Raw genomic sequence first — 18,335 nt, forward strand, 5'->3', positions numbered from 1 at the left:
ACCCACACACTGAGCCACAGACTCCTGGCTGGGGAATCCTGAAAACGCACGAAAACGCATATGCCGGGCACAAGCTTGGCAAAGGTCTGGATGCTGTAAGCACAGTAAAGAACACACCACCGGGGAAGTGAGTCACAAAGGGTAAAATACCGATAGAGAGGGACGACAAAAATGTCCTGAACCCCAGAGCGGGGAAAAAACAAGAATAAATTTAAAAAATGAATAAAAATACATCACTTAACCTCTCGCATTCACCACTTTGGATTTTCTCTTGGCATCTGACCTGGTTGAAACACGGTACTTCTCAGGCTCGGTCAAACTTTATATGCTCACATATGTTCACCCTTGTTACATGACCGCTATATGGTTAACGCAAAGACACGCACAACCATTCGTGCACCTGTACACAAACCAATCCTATATAGGAAAGGCAATCCTAAATTCTCTCCGTTTTTAAGCTCAGGAGAGCGGTGTGTACGTAACACCCAAAGCGAAGCGTCAGTCCCACGTGTGAGTCCCTGGGCACTGCTGTGGTTCAACCCGACCAGCAATGACGAGCACGGAGCCGCTCGCTCCCCGCGACACCCAAACGGGAGAGCGAGAAACTCGGCGATGGAGATAAACATGGTTTAATAAAGTAACGAAACAATACTAATATACCACTACTACTAGACATGTATATGAGATGGAAAATAGAATAGAAAATGAGAGATACTCGAAGCAGTTACTCATGAACTACGTCCACATGGGGAAAGATACCCAGGTCCCAACAGCCCCTCCCAGGGTAAGAGGGGAAAAACGACCAAAAAGGCAGAAATTCCCAGAGGCCACCAGGAAATGGCGGAACAGTAAAGGCCAGACTAGAGGAGCGGCCGAATGGAACCGCCCCGAAACGGAGCGGAACCAGGACGGGTCTCCTGGCCAGAAACCCTCTCTGGAACGCTCCTCAGACCCGAAGCCCAACGCCAGCGGGATGGAATACTGCCACTGACCACCCTGATGTCACTGAGGTGCGTCCCCCCAGCGTCCCCGCAGCCCCCCACACCTGCGGGCTCACAACGTCCTCGGTCCCAGGCCACCCAAGGCAGCCGCGAGGCCCCGTGTTCCCCCGGGTCCCGTTACCTGAAGAACAGCGTTAACACCAACCCCTGTTCTGGGTGTTACCGTCTTGTTCTCAGACTAGTCCACACAACCACCGTGCCAGCTCAAAAAAGAAAAGTTTCTGACTGCATGAAGAAAATATTAACCCGTTTTCAGTCAACCCAGCACGGGCAGCAAGGCTGCAGAGAACAGAAGGGCAGGCACGAGGTCCAAGAAGCAGAGCGTGACGGTTCCTGCTCTGGCATCGCTGCCTGCTCAGGCTTCAGGTACAAACTCAGGCTTTTCAGAAAAAAACCTAAACGTATCTTTTTTTGCATGACAATGTATTTACCTGAGTTTCTGTCAACACCTGACAAGAGCCTTCCAGAACATGAATTCAAATTCTCAGCCTGCCAAACCAGTTATTAGCAACTGCAGGCTATTTTTGTTTTCAATTGTAAATAATATTTTAATAAATATTTGATTTTTTTGTGTAGGGTATGCTTCATTCTTTATTCTTGTATACCTTTTAAAATGAGCAGATTTGCTCATATACATTTATCTTGACGATGCTGAAGAATATATGGACTCATGCCGGCAACGCCTTGATTCAGGACATATGCACATGAAGATGCTAATGCCATCTTAAAATATATGAACAGGAACACATACATGCTTACACACACATCTATTTAGATACACTTTTAGCAATAATTGAGTTCAAATCCAATAATAAAAAATTCACAGAGTCCCAGAATGTCAGGGGTTGAAGGGCCCTGGAAAGCCCATCCAGTGCAATCCCCCATGGAGCAGGAACACCCAGCTGAGGTTACACAGGAAGGTGTCCAGGGGGTTGGAATGTCTGCACAGAAGGAGACTCCACAACCCCCTGGGCAGCCTGGGCCAGGCTCTGACACCCTCACCCCAACAAGTTTCTTCTCCTCTTTCAGTGGAACCTCCTGTGTTCCAGTTTGCACCCATTGCCCCTTGTCCTGTCACTGGTTGTCACCAGAAGAGCCTGGCTCCATCCTCCTGACACTCCCCCTTTCCGTATTGATCCCCAGGAATGAGTCCCCCCTCAGTGTCCTCTTGTCCAGCTCCAGAGCCCCAGCTCCCTCAGCCTTTCCTCACACGGGAGATGCTCCACTCCCTCCAGCATCTTGGTGGCTGCGCTGGACTCTCTCCAGCAGTTCCCTGTCCTGCTGGAACTGAGGGGCCACAACTGGACACAAGATTCCAGGTGTGGTCTCCCCAGGGCAGAGCAGAGGGGCAGGAGAACCTCTCTGACCTACTGACCACCCCCTTCTAACCCACCCCAGGTCCCATTGGCTTCCTGGCCACAAGGGCCCAGTGCTGGCTCATGGTCACCCTGCTGTCCCCAGGACCCCAGGTCCCTTTCCCCTACACTGCTCTCTAATATGTAATTTCCCAACTTACACTGGAACCTGGGGTTGTTCCTGCCCAGATTCAAGACTCTACACTTGCCCTTGTTATGTTTCATTAAATTTCTCCCCGCCCAGCTCTCCAGCCTGTCCAGGTCTCTGATGGCAGCACAGCTTCCAGTGTCACCCACTCCTCCCAGCTCGGTGTCACCAGCAAACTTGCTGACAGTCACTCTATTCCCTCGTCCAAGTCATTGATGAATATATTGAACAATACCGGGCCCAGCACTGCCCCCTGGGGCTCTGCACTGGATACTGGCCTCAACTGGACTCTGCCCATTGACCACGACTCTCTGGCTTCTTCCCTTCAGCCAGTTCGCAGTCACCTCACTCCCCGCTCATCCAGCCCGCACTCCCTCAGCTGAGCTGTGAGGATGCTGTGGGACACTGTGTCAAATGCCTCACTCAAGTCAAGGTAGATCATGTCCATCATCCATCCATCTTGTTATGTCCTCATCAAAGTCAAAGAGGTTGGTCAAGCACGACTTCCCCTTGGTGAAGCCATGTTGACTGCCCTAATGACCCTCTTACCCCTGATATGCCTTGAGATGGCACCAAGGAGAAGTCGTTCCATCAGTTTTCCAGGGGTGGAGGTGAGGCTGACCGGTCTATAATTACCCGGGTCCTCCTTCTTGCCCTTTTTGAAGACTGGAGTGACATCTGCTTTCCTCCAGTCCTCAGGCACCTCTCCCGTTTCCCAAGACTTGGCAAAGATGATGGAGAGCGGTCCAGCAATGACTTCAGCCATCTCCTCAGCACCTCTGAGTGCATCCCATCCGGACCCATGGATTTATGGTGTCCAGATTGCCCAACTGCTCCCTAACCCAGTCCTCATCAGCCCAGGCAGACTCCTCCACTGTCCTGCCTTCCTCTGGGCTCAGCGGTGCGGGATCCTCAGGACAGCCCCCGGCAGAGCAGACAGAGACAAAGAAACATTCAGTAACTCTGCCTTCCCTGTGTCTTCTGTCACCAGGGCACCCACCTCGTTCCTCAGTGGGCCTGCATTGCCTCTGCTGTTAGTTTTATCTGCCGTGTATTGGAAAAAGCTCTTCCTGTTGTCCTTGACCCCTCTGGCCAGGTTTAATTCTAAGGAGGCCTTAGCTTTCCTAGTTGCCTCCTACACCCTCTGACAACAGCCTGATATTCTCCCCAAGTGGCCAGTTCCTCCTTCCATGATCTGTAAACTCTTCTCTTCCACTTGAGCACACCCAGCAGCTCCTGTTTAACCACGCAGGTCTCCTGGCTCCCTTCCTCATTACCAGGCAAGTCAAACCAGCAGCTTCAGCACAAGACTTTAGACTCTAGTTGCTCGAAGGTAACTGTTCAGTCGCTGTTTGAACAGTCAGTGGCGACAGCCACGGACCGAAGCCACAGCAGCGTTTTACAGCCTACACCGACTCCTGCACAGGAAGAGACTTTCCACCCGCGCTGCGGCTCCTCCCCCCCGCGCTGCCGCTCCTCCCCCCCGCGCTGCCGCTCCTCCCCCCCGCGCTGATGCTCCTCCCCCCGCGCTGCCGCTCCTCCCCCCCGCGCTGCCGCTCCTCCCCCCCGCGCTGCCGCTCCTCCCCCCCGCGCTGCCGCTCCTCCCCCCGGCGCTGATGCTCCTCCCCCCCGCGCTGCCGATCCTCCCCCCCGCGCTGCCGCTCCTCCCCCCGGCGCTGATGCTCCTCCCACCCGCGCTGCGGCCCCTGCCCCCCACGCTGCCGCCCCTCCCCCCCGCGCCGCCGCTCCTCCCCCCCGCGCTGCGGCTCCTCCCCCCCGCGCTGCGGCCCCTCCCCCCCGCGCTGCGGCTCCTCCCCCCCGCGGTGCCGCGTCCCACACGGCGCGGTTTAAACTGCCCGCGGAACCCCAAACCCCGCCTGGAAAAGAAAAGCTGCGCGCACAAGTTCCACGCTCCTGCCGCAGCAACTCGCGGCTTTCGCAGAGGGGCGCAAAGTGGGGTTAACTGCAGGAACTGACCGCTGAGGCGGGTCCAGAGCAGGGGTAGGAGCAGCTGTGCACCAGAGGGACTCCAAGAAAGACTAACGAGACTTGGTCACAGCAGGCAATTAGCAAACAGTTGTTAATTTGCAAGAAATTCAGGACTAGGAACAAAAGTGACTCAGCAACCTTCATCTCAAGGGGGTCTAATGTCGAAATGCGGATGATGTGCTTAATCCAACGGGAGGAAGGAATTAATAACGCAACACACATTAAAAGGAAACACTAATTATCTTACACACGTAAATGCCGGACACTGTTTCAAAGAGATGCGTGTTCACCAGTCTCACTGTGCTGATGTGCCTCTGCTGCTCTACTTCTGCCTCATCTCGCAAACACCAGTTTTACAGGTTGGAGTAGATATTTACCACGTTCTTCTACAGTTGTTTCAAATTTCAAGCAGGGAAAGACCACAACTATTTCCAGATAGCTGTCTGGGTTCAGCCGTGTGGAGAACAGCGTCAGTAACAAACGTGACAGAAGGGATTTGTTCACAGCCACAACAGGAGGATGAAACTGGAGACTTGGTCAGTGTGCACAAATAGAAATGGTTTGTCATCCAGCTCACTGCTACCAGTCCAAGTCACAGAATCACAGGATCATTTTGGTTGGAAAAGCCCCTCAAGATCATCGAGCCCAATGGTGAACTGACCCCTGTCCCTGCCCCGTGTCCTGAGAACCTCATGTCCGTCTGTCCAGCCCTCCAGGGCTGGTGACTCCAGCACTGCCCTGGGCAGCCTGTTCCAATGCCCCACAGCCCTTTGGGGAAGAAATTGTTCCCAGATCCAACCTCAATCTAATAATAATAACATCCTAATGCTGCCTGTTCCCTGTTGTCATCTTAATGCACATCTCTGAGTGGAGTCTAGGTCCACCTTCTCTGGACTGGAAGTCAACCATTACTTTCCACTTAACCTTTTAAAACCCTTTTCTGCTCTCTGAACTGCCTGAAAGGAGCTTGGAGCCAGGGGGGTCGGGCTCTGCTCCCCAGGAACAAGCGCCAGGAGCAGAGGAAACGGCCTCAAGTTGCCCAGGGGAGGTTGAGGTTGGATCTGGGAACAATTTCTTCCCCAAAGGGCTGTGGGGCATTGAACAGGCTGCCCAGGGCAGTGCTGGAGTCACCATCCCTGGAGGGATGGACAGACGGACATGAGGCTCTCAGGACAGGGGGCAGGGACAGGGGTGGGTTATGGTTGGACTCCATGATCCTGAGGGTCTCTTCCAACTGAAACGATTCTACGATTCTGTGTATTCCTGCAAGCGCAGGCTACACGCCCCTGGGTAGCCAGTTCTGATGTTTGGTCTCCATTACGATGTACTGTGATGCCAGGGGGTAAAAGGACACCAAGGCAGGTGTTCCCAGGCTGTGTGCCCGGCCTGCAGCGCCGGGGGCGCCGGCTGCGCCGGAGCGGCCGCTGTCCCGCCAGCCCCCCCGCCTCCCGCCTCCCGCGCGCCCCAGGAGCACCGCCCCGCCGCGCCAGGCCCCGCGCGTCCGGCTCCGCGTTCAGCGCTGCCATGGGCGTCACTGCTGTGAGTACGGAAAGCGAAAGGAGAGAGCGGTAAACCGTCCGTGTAAATAATTTATGTAGATTCTGTTAGGCAACAGAGGCACAGGGGAGGATGATGAGTCTCCTTGGCCACCCAAGTACGTGACTGATGACACGGCGTGGACACTGACGTTCTCGTCAGAAGACAAGACAGAACAAGCGCACTAAGGGAAGGGAGCTGTCAGACGGACAGAGGTACTGACTAATGAGATAATGCAGTTGTACATACACTAAAAGCTGAAACTTGTCCCGAATTCTTTGAGTATGTGCAAAATTATCACCAGGTAAATAACGCTGCAGTTACACAGCGGGGAGCTATATACATGCCAAACCGTGAATAAGCTAAAATTTTAAATGTTAATTACGTTTTTCTTATTGCTCCCATAAAATTCTCTGACTACTTTGCACGGCATTTTTTAGATATTTTTCAAAGAGGAAACTAAGCTGCAGGCAGGAAATAGGCCAAGTGAAGCTACTCAGCATCGAAGCACTGGGAACGGAAGGACGCTGCTGCACGCGCTCGAGCGTGACCGCGAGCGTGAGCCCTCAGTCCATACCTGCGCTCCAGGGGGCTTCACAGCCTGCGGTTCTGATGCATCTGCAGAAGGGGACTGCTTCTGGGAGGAAAAAAGCAAAATAATGCATTTCAGCTTGTTGTACATCTATTAAGCAAGCATAAGCAACCTGAACTCATCAGCTACCCAGCTAAAAATTAAGGGTAAATTATTATTGAAAAATCAGTGTTATTTCAGCTCCTCTGTCTTGCCCGTATTTCCACAACACACACAGCAGGACTTTGACAGTGTGGGTGCCCATAGACCTTCTCACAACATTATTTGTTTTCTCTCATGTAGTGAAAACAAGTTTAATATCAAGTATTAAAATAAATCCTGCTGTCATACTGAAGCACAAATACTGACTGTGCAGGATTTGTCCACACTTCCCTTTTTTAACAAAAATTTTACTTTTGGATTTACTAGTTCGTCATACAAAACATTAAATACTAAATAAGCAAACTCAAATACATTGAGATAAAAAAGAATAATTGATGTGTATGTAACATGCATGAGTGTTTCTACGTATCGTGCAAAGGACACGATTTGTTTTCCTTGCACACCTTAGTGAGACCTTGGACTAAACACACACTAGAGAGAACCTCAAATTTCCATGCTACAGAAATGGAAACAAATAATTTCTGCTTCCATATATGTATAGATTGACTATATAATAGATGGGAACCTCTGTATGGGCGGAGATGTACACAGGAATGCACAGAGCCTCCCACGCCAGGACAGGGAACAAAAGGTTTTAAACCACCTTTTTACACATTTCCACCACCACCACCAGGTCATCTGTCGGCAATACCACACTTCTCTTAATTTGAACTTTAGTAATTTTTGCTTTTCTTTCTTCTCCATGAAATTAGTCTGAATTCCTTCTACATGACCAGCAAGCAGGTATCTGTTCTACACGGTTGTATTAGTCACCCTCGTCCCTGTCCGTTTAATAAAAGCACGTTTACCTGAGCCTTTCTCCGTTCCTCCCCTCCGAAAACTCCTACCAAGCTTTTTTCGTACAGCACAGTGAATTACTGCTCCTCGGCGTGCCTCGCTTCCTCCACCGCTCTTTGTGCCTGAATTCTGCCGTACTCAAGGCCTCCCGTTTGCCGCTTTCACCCTAAAAGAGCCGCTATGGGGAGGAAGGGTGTCCTCGTCCTTCCAGCCCTCCAGCGCTCAGGGTTTGCGACCACACGGAGCCGCGCTGAGACAAAGATCCAACCCTGCGCTTGGCGCCCAGCCTGTCAACACCAGACTGACTCTGGGCGGCTTTTATTATATATATATATACATACATATATATATATATATATCTATTTTTTTTTTTTTACAATTGTTGCCCTGAGGGTGGTGAGAGCCTGTGCCAGGTACCCAGAGAGGTGGTGGATGAACCATCCCTGAGACATCCCAGGCCAGGCTGGACGGGCTCTGAGCACCCTGAGCTGGTGAAGGTGTCCCTGTCATGGCAGGGGTGCTGGGGAGGGCCCTTCAATACAAACTTCTGTGATTCTACGATTCTATGACTACTTTCTGGACTGTTTTTTGCAGCGTTTGCTCTGCCTTTCCCCTCCCCCGGGCCCGCCATGTCCAGCTGCGACCCGGCTGCATTTTCGCAGCCCCACAGCCAGCCTGCAGCAGGGTGACACAACACCCGGACACGTGTCAGGCGCAGAGGTAAATATTAAAAGGCTGCTTAGCAACGGGCATAATCAGCGCCTGACGCACGGCTCCGGCAGCCGGGCAGGCACACCCTGCCGCACCGCGGAACCCCGCCAGGACAACACCCGCACCGAACACCGAGCTGACAGACGGAACACGGGGAGGAGAGCGCGGCTCAGAGCGCAGGCCGGGCCGGAGCGCCAGGCGGGGCTCAAGCGCAGAGCGGAGGTTCTGCTGTTGTGAGGGGTGTCGGGGCAGACCCGGCAGATGACGGGAAGCCGAGCGTCACCGCGGCGGGCGCCTGCTCCTCCCGCAGTGCTGCCGGGGCTGGGGCGCTCGGCGTGCCCTGCAAACCCGGGTCTGGCCCAGGGAGACAGTCCCTTGAGAGCGGGGCCAGCTGGGTTCTGGTCTGGGGCTGCAGGGCACTTCAGAAAGCGCCTCTGGGACGTGGGACAGGAGGAAAACTCCATAGCGAAGCATCCAGGATCCCGAGAGATCACCAGCACAGAGCACACAGAGATCACAGAATCACAGGATGGTGATTCCCAGCTCCCCAGCCCCCTGCCATGACAGGGACACCTTCACCAGCTCAGGGTGCTCAGAGCCCGTCCAGCCTGGCCTGGGATGTCTCAGGGATGGTTCATCCACCACCTCTCTGGGTACCTGGCACAGGCTCTCACCACCCTCAGGACAACAATTCCTTCCTCATGTCCGGCCTGAATCTCCCTCCTTTAGTTTAAACCATCACCCTTGTCCTGTCACAACAGGCCCTGCTCTAAAGTCTGTCCCATCTTTCCCATGGGCCCCTTTTAAGCACTGAAAGGTGCACTAAGATGTCCCGGAGCTTCTCTTCTCCAGTGAACAGCCCAGCTCTCTCCCCTGTCCCACAGCACAGGTCTGGAGATGGTCCCTGCAGTGGAACCCACTGACAGCACGAGACCCCCAGGACCCCTGCAGAAGGGGCTCAAAACACAGGTTATGGGTTAACAGTGGTCAGGCAAACACCAGTACCTGTTAGCTGCCCAGCTGCTGGTGACAGGCAGTGTGACGGCTGCGGGTCACAGCTGCGCTGTCACCAGCCCGGGCACAGACAGACAGACAGACAGCACAGGACCTGGCCAGCACAACCCTGCTGCTCTCAGCCCTGAGTCTGAGCACGGCTTCCCAGGAAGGGCTGATGGAGAGAGCTGGGTCTGATCCGACAAGAGAAGGAACGCCCTCAGAAACACGTTTGTCCTGCTAGCGTGACAGTGTTCATGCTACTGTTGAACGAGTATAGTCACAAAAGCAAAAAAGTGGGTTAGTAAAACAAACCAAAAAGAGCCTATCTAAAATTATTATCTATCTAGTATCACTTCATTGTACCTCGCAAACCTGGAACTAAAAGGGAAAGTGCAACAGAAGAAGAAAAAAGCAAAGGTGACAAACTTCAAAAGCAGAAAAAGTAACTGTTCAGAGAACTGGATGCAAATGCAGTTGGAAAAGAAAACAGCAGGTGGAGAAAGCTAAAAATCACTGAAACCACCCCATAGCCAATGTAGTGTGAGCTATTGTCAACTAGAACTGTAGAGTCTGGATATCCATGGAGAAGACTGATCAGATGGAGGAAGGTCGCTGCTCGCCCTTAGAAAGGAGCACAATGCACCAACGGACACCTTGGAAACAGAAGAGAGGCTGAAAACATTTACTGGGCCAATACAGAAACACTGCGATTACACGAGGATAAATAAGAACCAACAGATTGCTCAAGAACAAGGCACGTACAGATAATGCAGCACTCCATACACTCAAACACGAGACGAGCTCGGGGGGTGAGGATGAACGCGCCTCCAGAGGACACGCTGCAGCTTCTCACAGCATCGGAGGGGACGTTTTCTTCAACCAAATGGGGATGTTAGCGTGTGACACGAGTTACAAGCTCGTTTGCAGCCTCCGCATTCCAGAGAGGACCCGAAGGGATCCCCAAGAGGCCGGTGGGGGGCTGGAGGAGGTCGGACGCAGCAACACAAATCCCCAAAGCCGGGCGGGCAGCAGCACTGGGAAAACACGGTTACAATGCCACAGACTGAGACTGTCTTGCCAGAAACACCCAAGGAAGGAGGAATCTGAGATAAAAATCTGTTACCATGACAACATAAATATAAAATACAGGAATAGTTTTCCATCTTTCTGTCTTGAGCTTCTCTGGGTCAACTGCTACGAGAGTTTTGGCCATACAGATGAATAAAGAAAGATTTGAGGACATGTCTAGAAAAAAACAATGGAGGAAAAGGATGCATGAGGGACTCAGTGCTAGGAAAAGCAAAATAGTACCTGATGCTTCGTCCTCTGCCTAGTGAGCCTAGGAATGGGAGAAGACCGAGAAACTGGCTTATTCTGCAGCAAAGAGTGTCCCAGGTCAGAACCCACAGAGCCCCGCTCCTGGGCAGGGTCTGCACGATGAACAAACGTCAGCCCTGCAGCCTCCGGGCTGGATAATGGAAATATTTTCTGAGTGATGGAGCTGTACCTGGTCTAGGACAGAAGGACCTGATGAAATAATGAATAACCTGATGAAATTTAACAAGGACAAGTGTAGAGTCCTGCATCTGGGCAGGAACAACCCCAGGTTCCAGTATAGGTTGGGAGATTACATATTAGAGAGCAGTGTAGGGGAAAGGGACCTGGGGGTCCTGGGGACAGCAGGGTGACCATGAGCCAGCACTGGGCCCTTGTGGCCAGGAAGCCAATGGGACCTGGGGTGGGTTAGAAGGGGGTGGTCAGTAGGTCAGAGAGGTTCTCCTGCCCCTCTGCTCTGCCCTGGGGAGACCACACCTGGAATCTTGTGTCCAGCTGTGGCCCCTCAGTTCCAGCAGGACAGGGAACTGCTGCAGAGAGTCCAGCGCAGCCACCAAGATGCTGCAGGGAGTGGAGCATCTCCCGTGTGAGGAAAGGCTGAGGGAGCTGGGGCTCTGGAGCTGGACAAGAGGACACTGAGGGGTGACCTTATTAATGCTTATAAATATATAAAGGGTGAGTGCCACGAGGATGGAGCCAGGCTCTTCTTGGTGGCAAACAATGATAGGACAAGGGGTAATGGGATCAATCTGGAACACAAGAGGTTCCACTTAAGTATGAGAAGAACTTGTTTGGGGTGAGGGTGTCAGAGCCTGGCCCAGGCTGCCCAGGGGGTTGTGGAGTCTCCTTCTCTGCAGACATTCCAACCCGCCTGGACACCTTCCTGTGTAACCTCAGCTGGGTGTTCCTGCTCCATGGGGGGATTGCACTGGATGGGCTTTCCAGGGCCCTTCCAATCCCAAACATACTGTGACACCTGGGCCCTCACCTGGGCTCACACCTCACCTGTGCCTGAGCTGGACTCGGGCTCAAAGCCAACAGCAGCTTCATTATTTCAACAGCACTGACTCACAGGGTTACTCCAGCACAGCCGGGTAATGGGAGGCAACACCTGATCTGCCTGTCTACAAACGGTCACTTCTTTCCACGAACGCTGTTACAGAGCTTCAATTAACAGCGTCTGCAAGATGCGGGCAGCGAACGCTCTTCAGAGAACCACTGTGAAAAATAATGGGTTGTTTCACTTCGGTGTAAAATACCACCCGAGCTGTTACAGGTTGAAGCTCTCACTTGGATGGCACGTGGTGACGAGTGGCTGTGCCACCGCCAGCTCCATGGGCAGAGTCACGCAGCAGCACCTATATACAGCGTTTAAAACTGGAAAACGCACCCCTGAAACTGCCTCTTCATGTAGGTTTTATTATAACAGTGTCTGCAACAGCTGAATTAAAACAACAAATTTGAGTGCTTCTGTGCCATTTGCCATCCCAAGCAATTCTGGAAACATCCTAGTACTTTGTAATTACCGGTCTTACACACAGCTCCTCTATTAAGTTGGTAAGAAAAATTCTGTCTTTTTAAGAGAAAGACAAAAAAATGCCACACAACCAAGAAAACAACATTTTTTTTCTGAGATTTCTGGCTCTCAGTTAATTTTGTGGAGGTTTAACTTTAAAAACTTGACGAAATGGCCCAGCAGGACACGGGCGGTTTGTTGAATTCATGCTTTTTTGGCTGGATTATCCTATATATGTGCTTTTTAATACCGATCTTAAACAAAACAACCACCAAAACCAAAGAACCACCCCCCAAACAAACAACACACAAAAACCAACTAAACAAAAAACACGAAAACAAACCCCAAATCCAAAGCAACTCAAAACAACGCAAACAAAACCAAAACCAACAACAAAACTCCCGTCTCTAGGGATGCTTCCTGTGCTCTTACCACTCGCGAACTCAGCTGGTGTGAATATAACCTAAGAATGTGTAAAGACTCTTACTGTTATTATAGATTAATTTTCCACAACCTGACAACAAAGGCAAAAAGCAAAAGAACCTGGGAGATAAACTGACTCCCCCTTAGAGCTGAGAACAACAAATACTGATCTATGCCCAGGAGCAAGATCAGCCATCATTTAGAGATGCTAAAAGAGCACGTAGGAAATAAACAAACCCGTTTTGTCAGGAAACAAAAACCCGACAAGTTTTTAGAGACTGGTTTGAACCAAGACACTGAAAAGCTGATCAGCTCATGCAGCTTCTTTTACAGCCTCAAGTGCCGCTAAATTTATTGGCGGCACATTGAGCCAGACAACTTCCATAACACAAGACTCACACTTACTGTTTTATTCTATTTTGATTACTAAAATAAAATGTCTGCGATTTTGGCACAGAAAAGAAACTTAGCAAGACTTCATCACTGGATTTTATGTATCAGCTAAAGCTGATTAACCATACTACTACTCACATCTAAAGCAATAGGTTTTTAAGCAGCATTTTTTGAGTTAACCTACTCGCATTTCAATTTGGCCACACTAAATCAAGTGTCATGAAGCACAATCTGTCAATAAGATCAATATTATATTTACCGCAGTGTAGAACAAGGCTTCACACCACCTAGAGACTAAGTGACCTGTCAAACCACCTTTAGACTGGATGTCTGTTTTAAGACCTCTGGATTTCAGCAAACAATGTCAAGTCCGAAGCTTAATACCGGCATGTTTGTTTATTTTAGTAACTATTAAATCACTATTAAGACTCTGAAACAGCTTTATGCTCAAACAAGAAACAGCCAAGGGCAGAAAATGACAACTGACTTAAAAAAATGCTTGTACCATTTGATTCTTAAGCCCCCAACACCTCAGTTTGTGTTTCCTTATGCACAGGCAGCCAGGGGTATGCAGAAGAGTTCAGAACCACCCCACAGCTGACGGTGTCTTCATTTATTACGGTCTCCCGCTGCGTCTGATGCTTTCACAGTTCGTGTTTGGTTGTTCATTTGTTTTGGAAGCAGAGAAGAGTTTGCCAGTGGGTCACAGAGCGTGGTACCTAAACACAAACCTTTACACACGCAGAGCTCTGTTTGCAGGCAGAATAAATGACCAGGACTTAAGCACGTGGCATGGCTACTGCTCCTTAACCTCTGCTGAGCACAGACAACCTCTATTTAATGTACTTTTGTGAGTGTCGCAAGTGACGTGTACAGCAAGGCAGCGCACAGTGAGCCCGCGCTGCCGCAGGATCTGTGTGTGACACCATTCACCGCGCTGCCGCAGGATCTGTGTGTGAACACCATTCACCGCGCTGCCGCAGGATCTGTGTGTGACACCATTCACCGCGCTGCCGCAGGATCTGTGTGTGACACCATTCACCGCGCTGCCGCAGGATCTGTGTGTGACACCATTCACCGTGCTGCCACAGGATCTGTGTGTGACACCATTCACCGCGCTGCCGCAGGATCTGTGTGTGACACCATTCACCGCGCTGCCGCAGGATCTGTGTGTGAACACCATTCACCGCGCTGCCGCAGGATCTGTGTGTGACACCATTCACCGCGCTGCCGCAGGATCTGTGTGTGACACCATTCACCGCGCTGCCGCAGGATCTGTGTGTGAACACCATTCACCGCGCTGCCGCAGGATCTGTGTGTGACACCATTCACCGCGCTGCCGCAGGATCTGTGTGTGACACCATTCACCGCGCTGCCGCAGGATCTGTGTGTGACACCATTCACCGCAGGATCTGTGTGTGAACACCATTCACCGCGCTGCCGCAGGATCTGTGTGTGAACACCACCCACCGCGCTGCCGCAGGATCTGTGTGTGACACCATTCACCGCGCTGCTGCAGGATCTGTGTGTGAACACCATTCACCGCGCTGCCGCAGGATCTGTGTGTGAACACCATTCACCGCGCTGCCGCAGGATCTGTGTGTGAACACCACCCACCGCGCTGCCGCAGGATCTGTGTGTGAACACCATTCACCGCGCTGCCGCAGGATCTGTGTGTGACACCATTCACCGCGCTGCCGCAGGATCTGTGTGCGACACCATTCACCGCGCTGCCGCAGGATCTGTGTGTGACACCATTCACCGCGCTGCCGCAGGATCTGTGTGTGAACACCATTCACCGCGCTGCCGCAGGATCTGTGTGTGAACACCACCCACCGCGCTGCCGCAGGATCTGTGTGTGAACACCATTCACCGCGCTGCCGCAGGATCTGTGTGTGACACCATTCACCGCGCTGCCGCAGGATCTGTGTGCGACACCATTCACCGCGCTGCCGCAGGATCTGTGTGCGACACCATTCACCGCGCTGCCGCAGCCCCGCGCTCCTCGCTCCTGTTAAACGGAGGTACTGCACGAAGGCTCTGGTTTTGTGTCCAGATTCACCTCTTCACCACCAAACGGAGGCTTCGCTTCATGGAAAAGGCTTTTCAACTCGCGGCACCAGGCAAGTGAAAGCACGTTACTCTCAAACCTGCTTCTCATTGTCAAAGATGCTCATTTTCTTGTCATTTGGAGGAAGACTGATCTCAGTATTTCCATTTGATCACAGAAGGGTTACCTAACTCGGTTCCCGCAGCCGCGCACGCAGAAATACTCACAAAAGCCACACTTCGAGCATCAGGCAAACTCACAGAAAGCAGTTCCGACATCAACCATTTGTTTCTAACTCCTCTTTTTTTATTTCTTCCTGGAACGTGCTCTTTGGTTACCTGCTTTTGGAACCTCCTGCTTCCACCACAACAAATCCGCGGGGTGGCACAGGCTGGGATCCCACACAGCCGTGTTCAAGCACCAGGAGCCGCTCCCCAGCGCCGTCCCCGCGGCTCCAGAGCCGGAGCGCGGCTCTGTGTCCTGTGTCCTCAGAGCCACCGCTCTGCGCTCTGCAGCAGGTCCGTGCTCAGCTGGAATCGCCACCCCTGCCCGCTCCCGTTCCCGCGCGTTGTGTGAAGCGCCAGAACGTTCCGGAGCGCGCTCAGCACCGGCCTGTGAGCCGGTGAGAGAACAGCAGGAAAACGCGGAGCTGAACACGAGTGACACGCAGCCCGCGCTCTCTAAAGGGACTGTTAAAAAGACAGACACGTCACATAAAACAAGAGCCCGCCTTCAGACCGGGGGTGTCTGGGGTGTGAGCGCGGCTGTGTTTGCTGCAATAATCAAACCAGGCAGCGCTCCAAGAGGCGGCCGGCGGTCCCGAGAGCTGGAGGGGGTGCTCTGAGTCACAAAGGGGACCTGTCACCCCCCGGGTGCAGAAACAGTGTTAGTAACCAGGCCATATGAACTGATATGCACATTGTCACAACAGCGTCGGCTACCAAAACGGATGGAAAATATGACTGGAGGATAAACAAAAACCACCGAGTCAAGGAAAGTTACTAGAGTTTTGGTTTTAAAATGTATTCTGAGGACAAAGCTGCAAAACCTTTCGGGAGGAGGGGAGGGGCTTTTTCTTACATCATTTTAGAAACACATCCACCATGGTTTTACTATCGCCCGTTAGGAAGAGCCAGCTCGGGGCATTTCTCGCCCCAGCATTGGCATTTAGCCCTCAGAACGGGTACGGCAGGGCCCTCGGCACGCTCGAACAGGCACGTTATGGTTCCATTACAAACCACAGTCCCCACCCCCGCCAGGCCTCGTCCTGCCCCACAGGCTTCCTTCCTGAGACACAAAACCGAGGTTTCTCGCTGGCTCGAGCACTCACACTGAGCCGGGCAGCCGGCAGGCACTGAGCTGAGCCTGCCCAGGCCCGGGCCTGAGCCTCACAGAGCTCGCGAGGAGCATGACAAGGCCCCGAGCTCCTGCCAGGGCAGGTCTTCCTCCCTGGGAAAACACAGCAGAGACGATGAGGATGAACACACTGAAAACCGACTCACTGGATAACAGCAGCTCCTCTGCTTGCAGGAGACGGAGGTTTCTCCCGCACCCCGTTCCCATCCAGCACCTCCAGGGCCCCGCAGCTCCCGCAGGTTTCACACCGGAGAGCCCGTCTGAGCCGCAGAGCTGCGGAACTCGAGAAACACGGGCTGGGACTCATCCTGACACCCGAGATCAGCAACAGCGCTTCCTGCACGCTCGACACGCCCCACGTGTCTCATCGCCCACGTAGGAAACAAAACAAAACAAAACCGCTCCATTTTATGCAAGAGGTTGATGGTAACAAATACATTGTTCTACAAAGAAAATGTCGTACATAGAATAAATTATTACCCGGCATGTTTTATGTCAATTAAAAAATACATCATTGAGAAAACCAGTCACTGAAAAAAGGAAACAGCCCCAGAACTCAGCAGCGCTCTCCGCAATGCTGAACTCTGCATTATTTAACACGCTATTGTCGCCCTCTCCAAAGAAGAGAAGGAAGGATGACATTGATACTGCCACCTGCCACGTGAAGACAGACCTGGTTTCCTCAGCTTGTTATTGGATAAGTCTGAAAACACTCATGATTATGGATCAGCAGTTTCAGGTTACAGTGACTATAATCAGTGACACACCTGAAGCAACACCTGCCAGTCTGATTTCTACTGCTACAAAACAACAGTAATATAATGTATTGAGAAGTATCACATTGTCCCATATGTTTGTTTTATCTGTCACTTTAGCATCTTTTAGGTATCAACTATTAACAAACCCTTGTTATGGACACCTAAGCACGCTTCAGCCATTAAGCTGCTCTCACGGACCCCCGCACCCAAACTGTGCAATATCCCCTACGTGTCAGGCAAACCAACCTCTGCGTTTGTATTCCAGAAGAGTTATGTGAGTTTTTGAAGCTGTCACAAACAAACCAACCAGACAAAACTGAACCAAAACACCTCCACACGACACCAAAACCCAAACAAACCACCGTGCAAACGGCAGCACTCCAACGGCAATGCCGGCGTGCGCCAGAAGCCCCAGAACCCGGCGGCTTGTGCTGCTTCAGCCCTTGACATTCCCCAAGAGAAACCAAAATCTAAAAGAACTGCAACAGGAACACGAATTACCCGAAAGCAGAGGCAGCGGGAAAGCAAAACCGGTATAAACAGCAAACTTACAGGGTACCTGCGCACCTCCTGCTCCCACAGGAACATCGCATCGGGTGTTTGGGCCCATTTTGCCCGGTGTGGTTTGGGTTTTTGGAGGTTTTTTGAGGTTTTTGAGGTTTCTGGAGGTGCACGTGGCCATGGACCAGCGGGTTCGGCACAAGGAAAGCACAGAAGTGCTACTGGCCAAAAGAAATACAGACAGCCAGACCGGTTAAGGCCACTGGATCTTGACTGATTAATACTATTTTTAAGCATAATAAACCCAAATAATGTATGTTAATTTAGAATTTAAAAGCTGCAGCTTCTTAAAATACCAGTACCGACGTGTTTTTAATTTTTTTCGCTCCACAATCAAATTCTCAACACCTGTACTGTTTCTTTCATATCTCTGTTTTTAAGGAGAGCGCCCACCCCCACTAACCCACTCTTCAACCATTCTTTCATAGTGACACCCTTATCTCAACGGGACAAGAACAAAACCGAGCCCTACAAGGGAAACAGAAATGGGAAAACGCCTGAAGATACCGCGCAAGACTGGTGGGGAAACGTCCCATTTTTTGAGTGAAATAGATGCTATTTGGTGAACGGGCCGCACGCTGGCAGCAGCTCTGAGGGAACCCGTTATTTCCTACCGTCCTGCTGCAGAACGCCTGCACACCGAGACACAAGGAGAGCACGGAAAGGAGCTTCTCGG

The 18,335-nt window shown here is 51.7% G+C and overlaps 1 protein-coding gene across 11 annotated transcripts in view; it reads right to left on the minus strand.

Moving 5' to 3' along the window:
- The window catches only part of CAST (calpastatin), a gene marked incomplete at its 5' end in the record, with an annotated part of 59,613 nt that overhangs the window by 24,079 nt on the left and 17,199 nt on the right, over positions 1–18,335 (minus strand). For 9 of the 11 annotated variants that reach the window (XM_082074447.1, XM_082074445.1, XM_082074442.1 and 6 more), the window contains one exon: positions 6,607–6,666. In XM_082074447.1, the coding sequence (XP_081930573.1) occupies positions 6,607–6,666 (60 nt within the window). Of the gene's footprint in view, positions 1–4,740; positions 4,809–4,870; positions 4,943–6,606; positions 6,667–18,335 lie in introns of those variants that run through there. The other 2 variants (XM_082074449.1, XM_082074448.1) reach the window with 2 other exon arrangements.

Source organism: Streptopelia decaocto (assembly GCF_964273445.1).
Source record: "Streptopelia decaocto genome assembly, chromosome: Z".
Lineage (NCBI taxonomy): Eukaryota > Metazoa > Chordata > Aves > Columbiformes > Columbidae > Streptopelia > Streptopelia decaocto.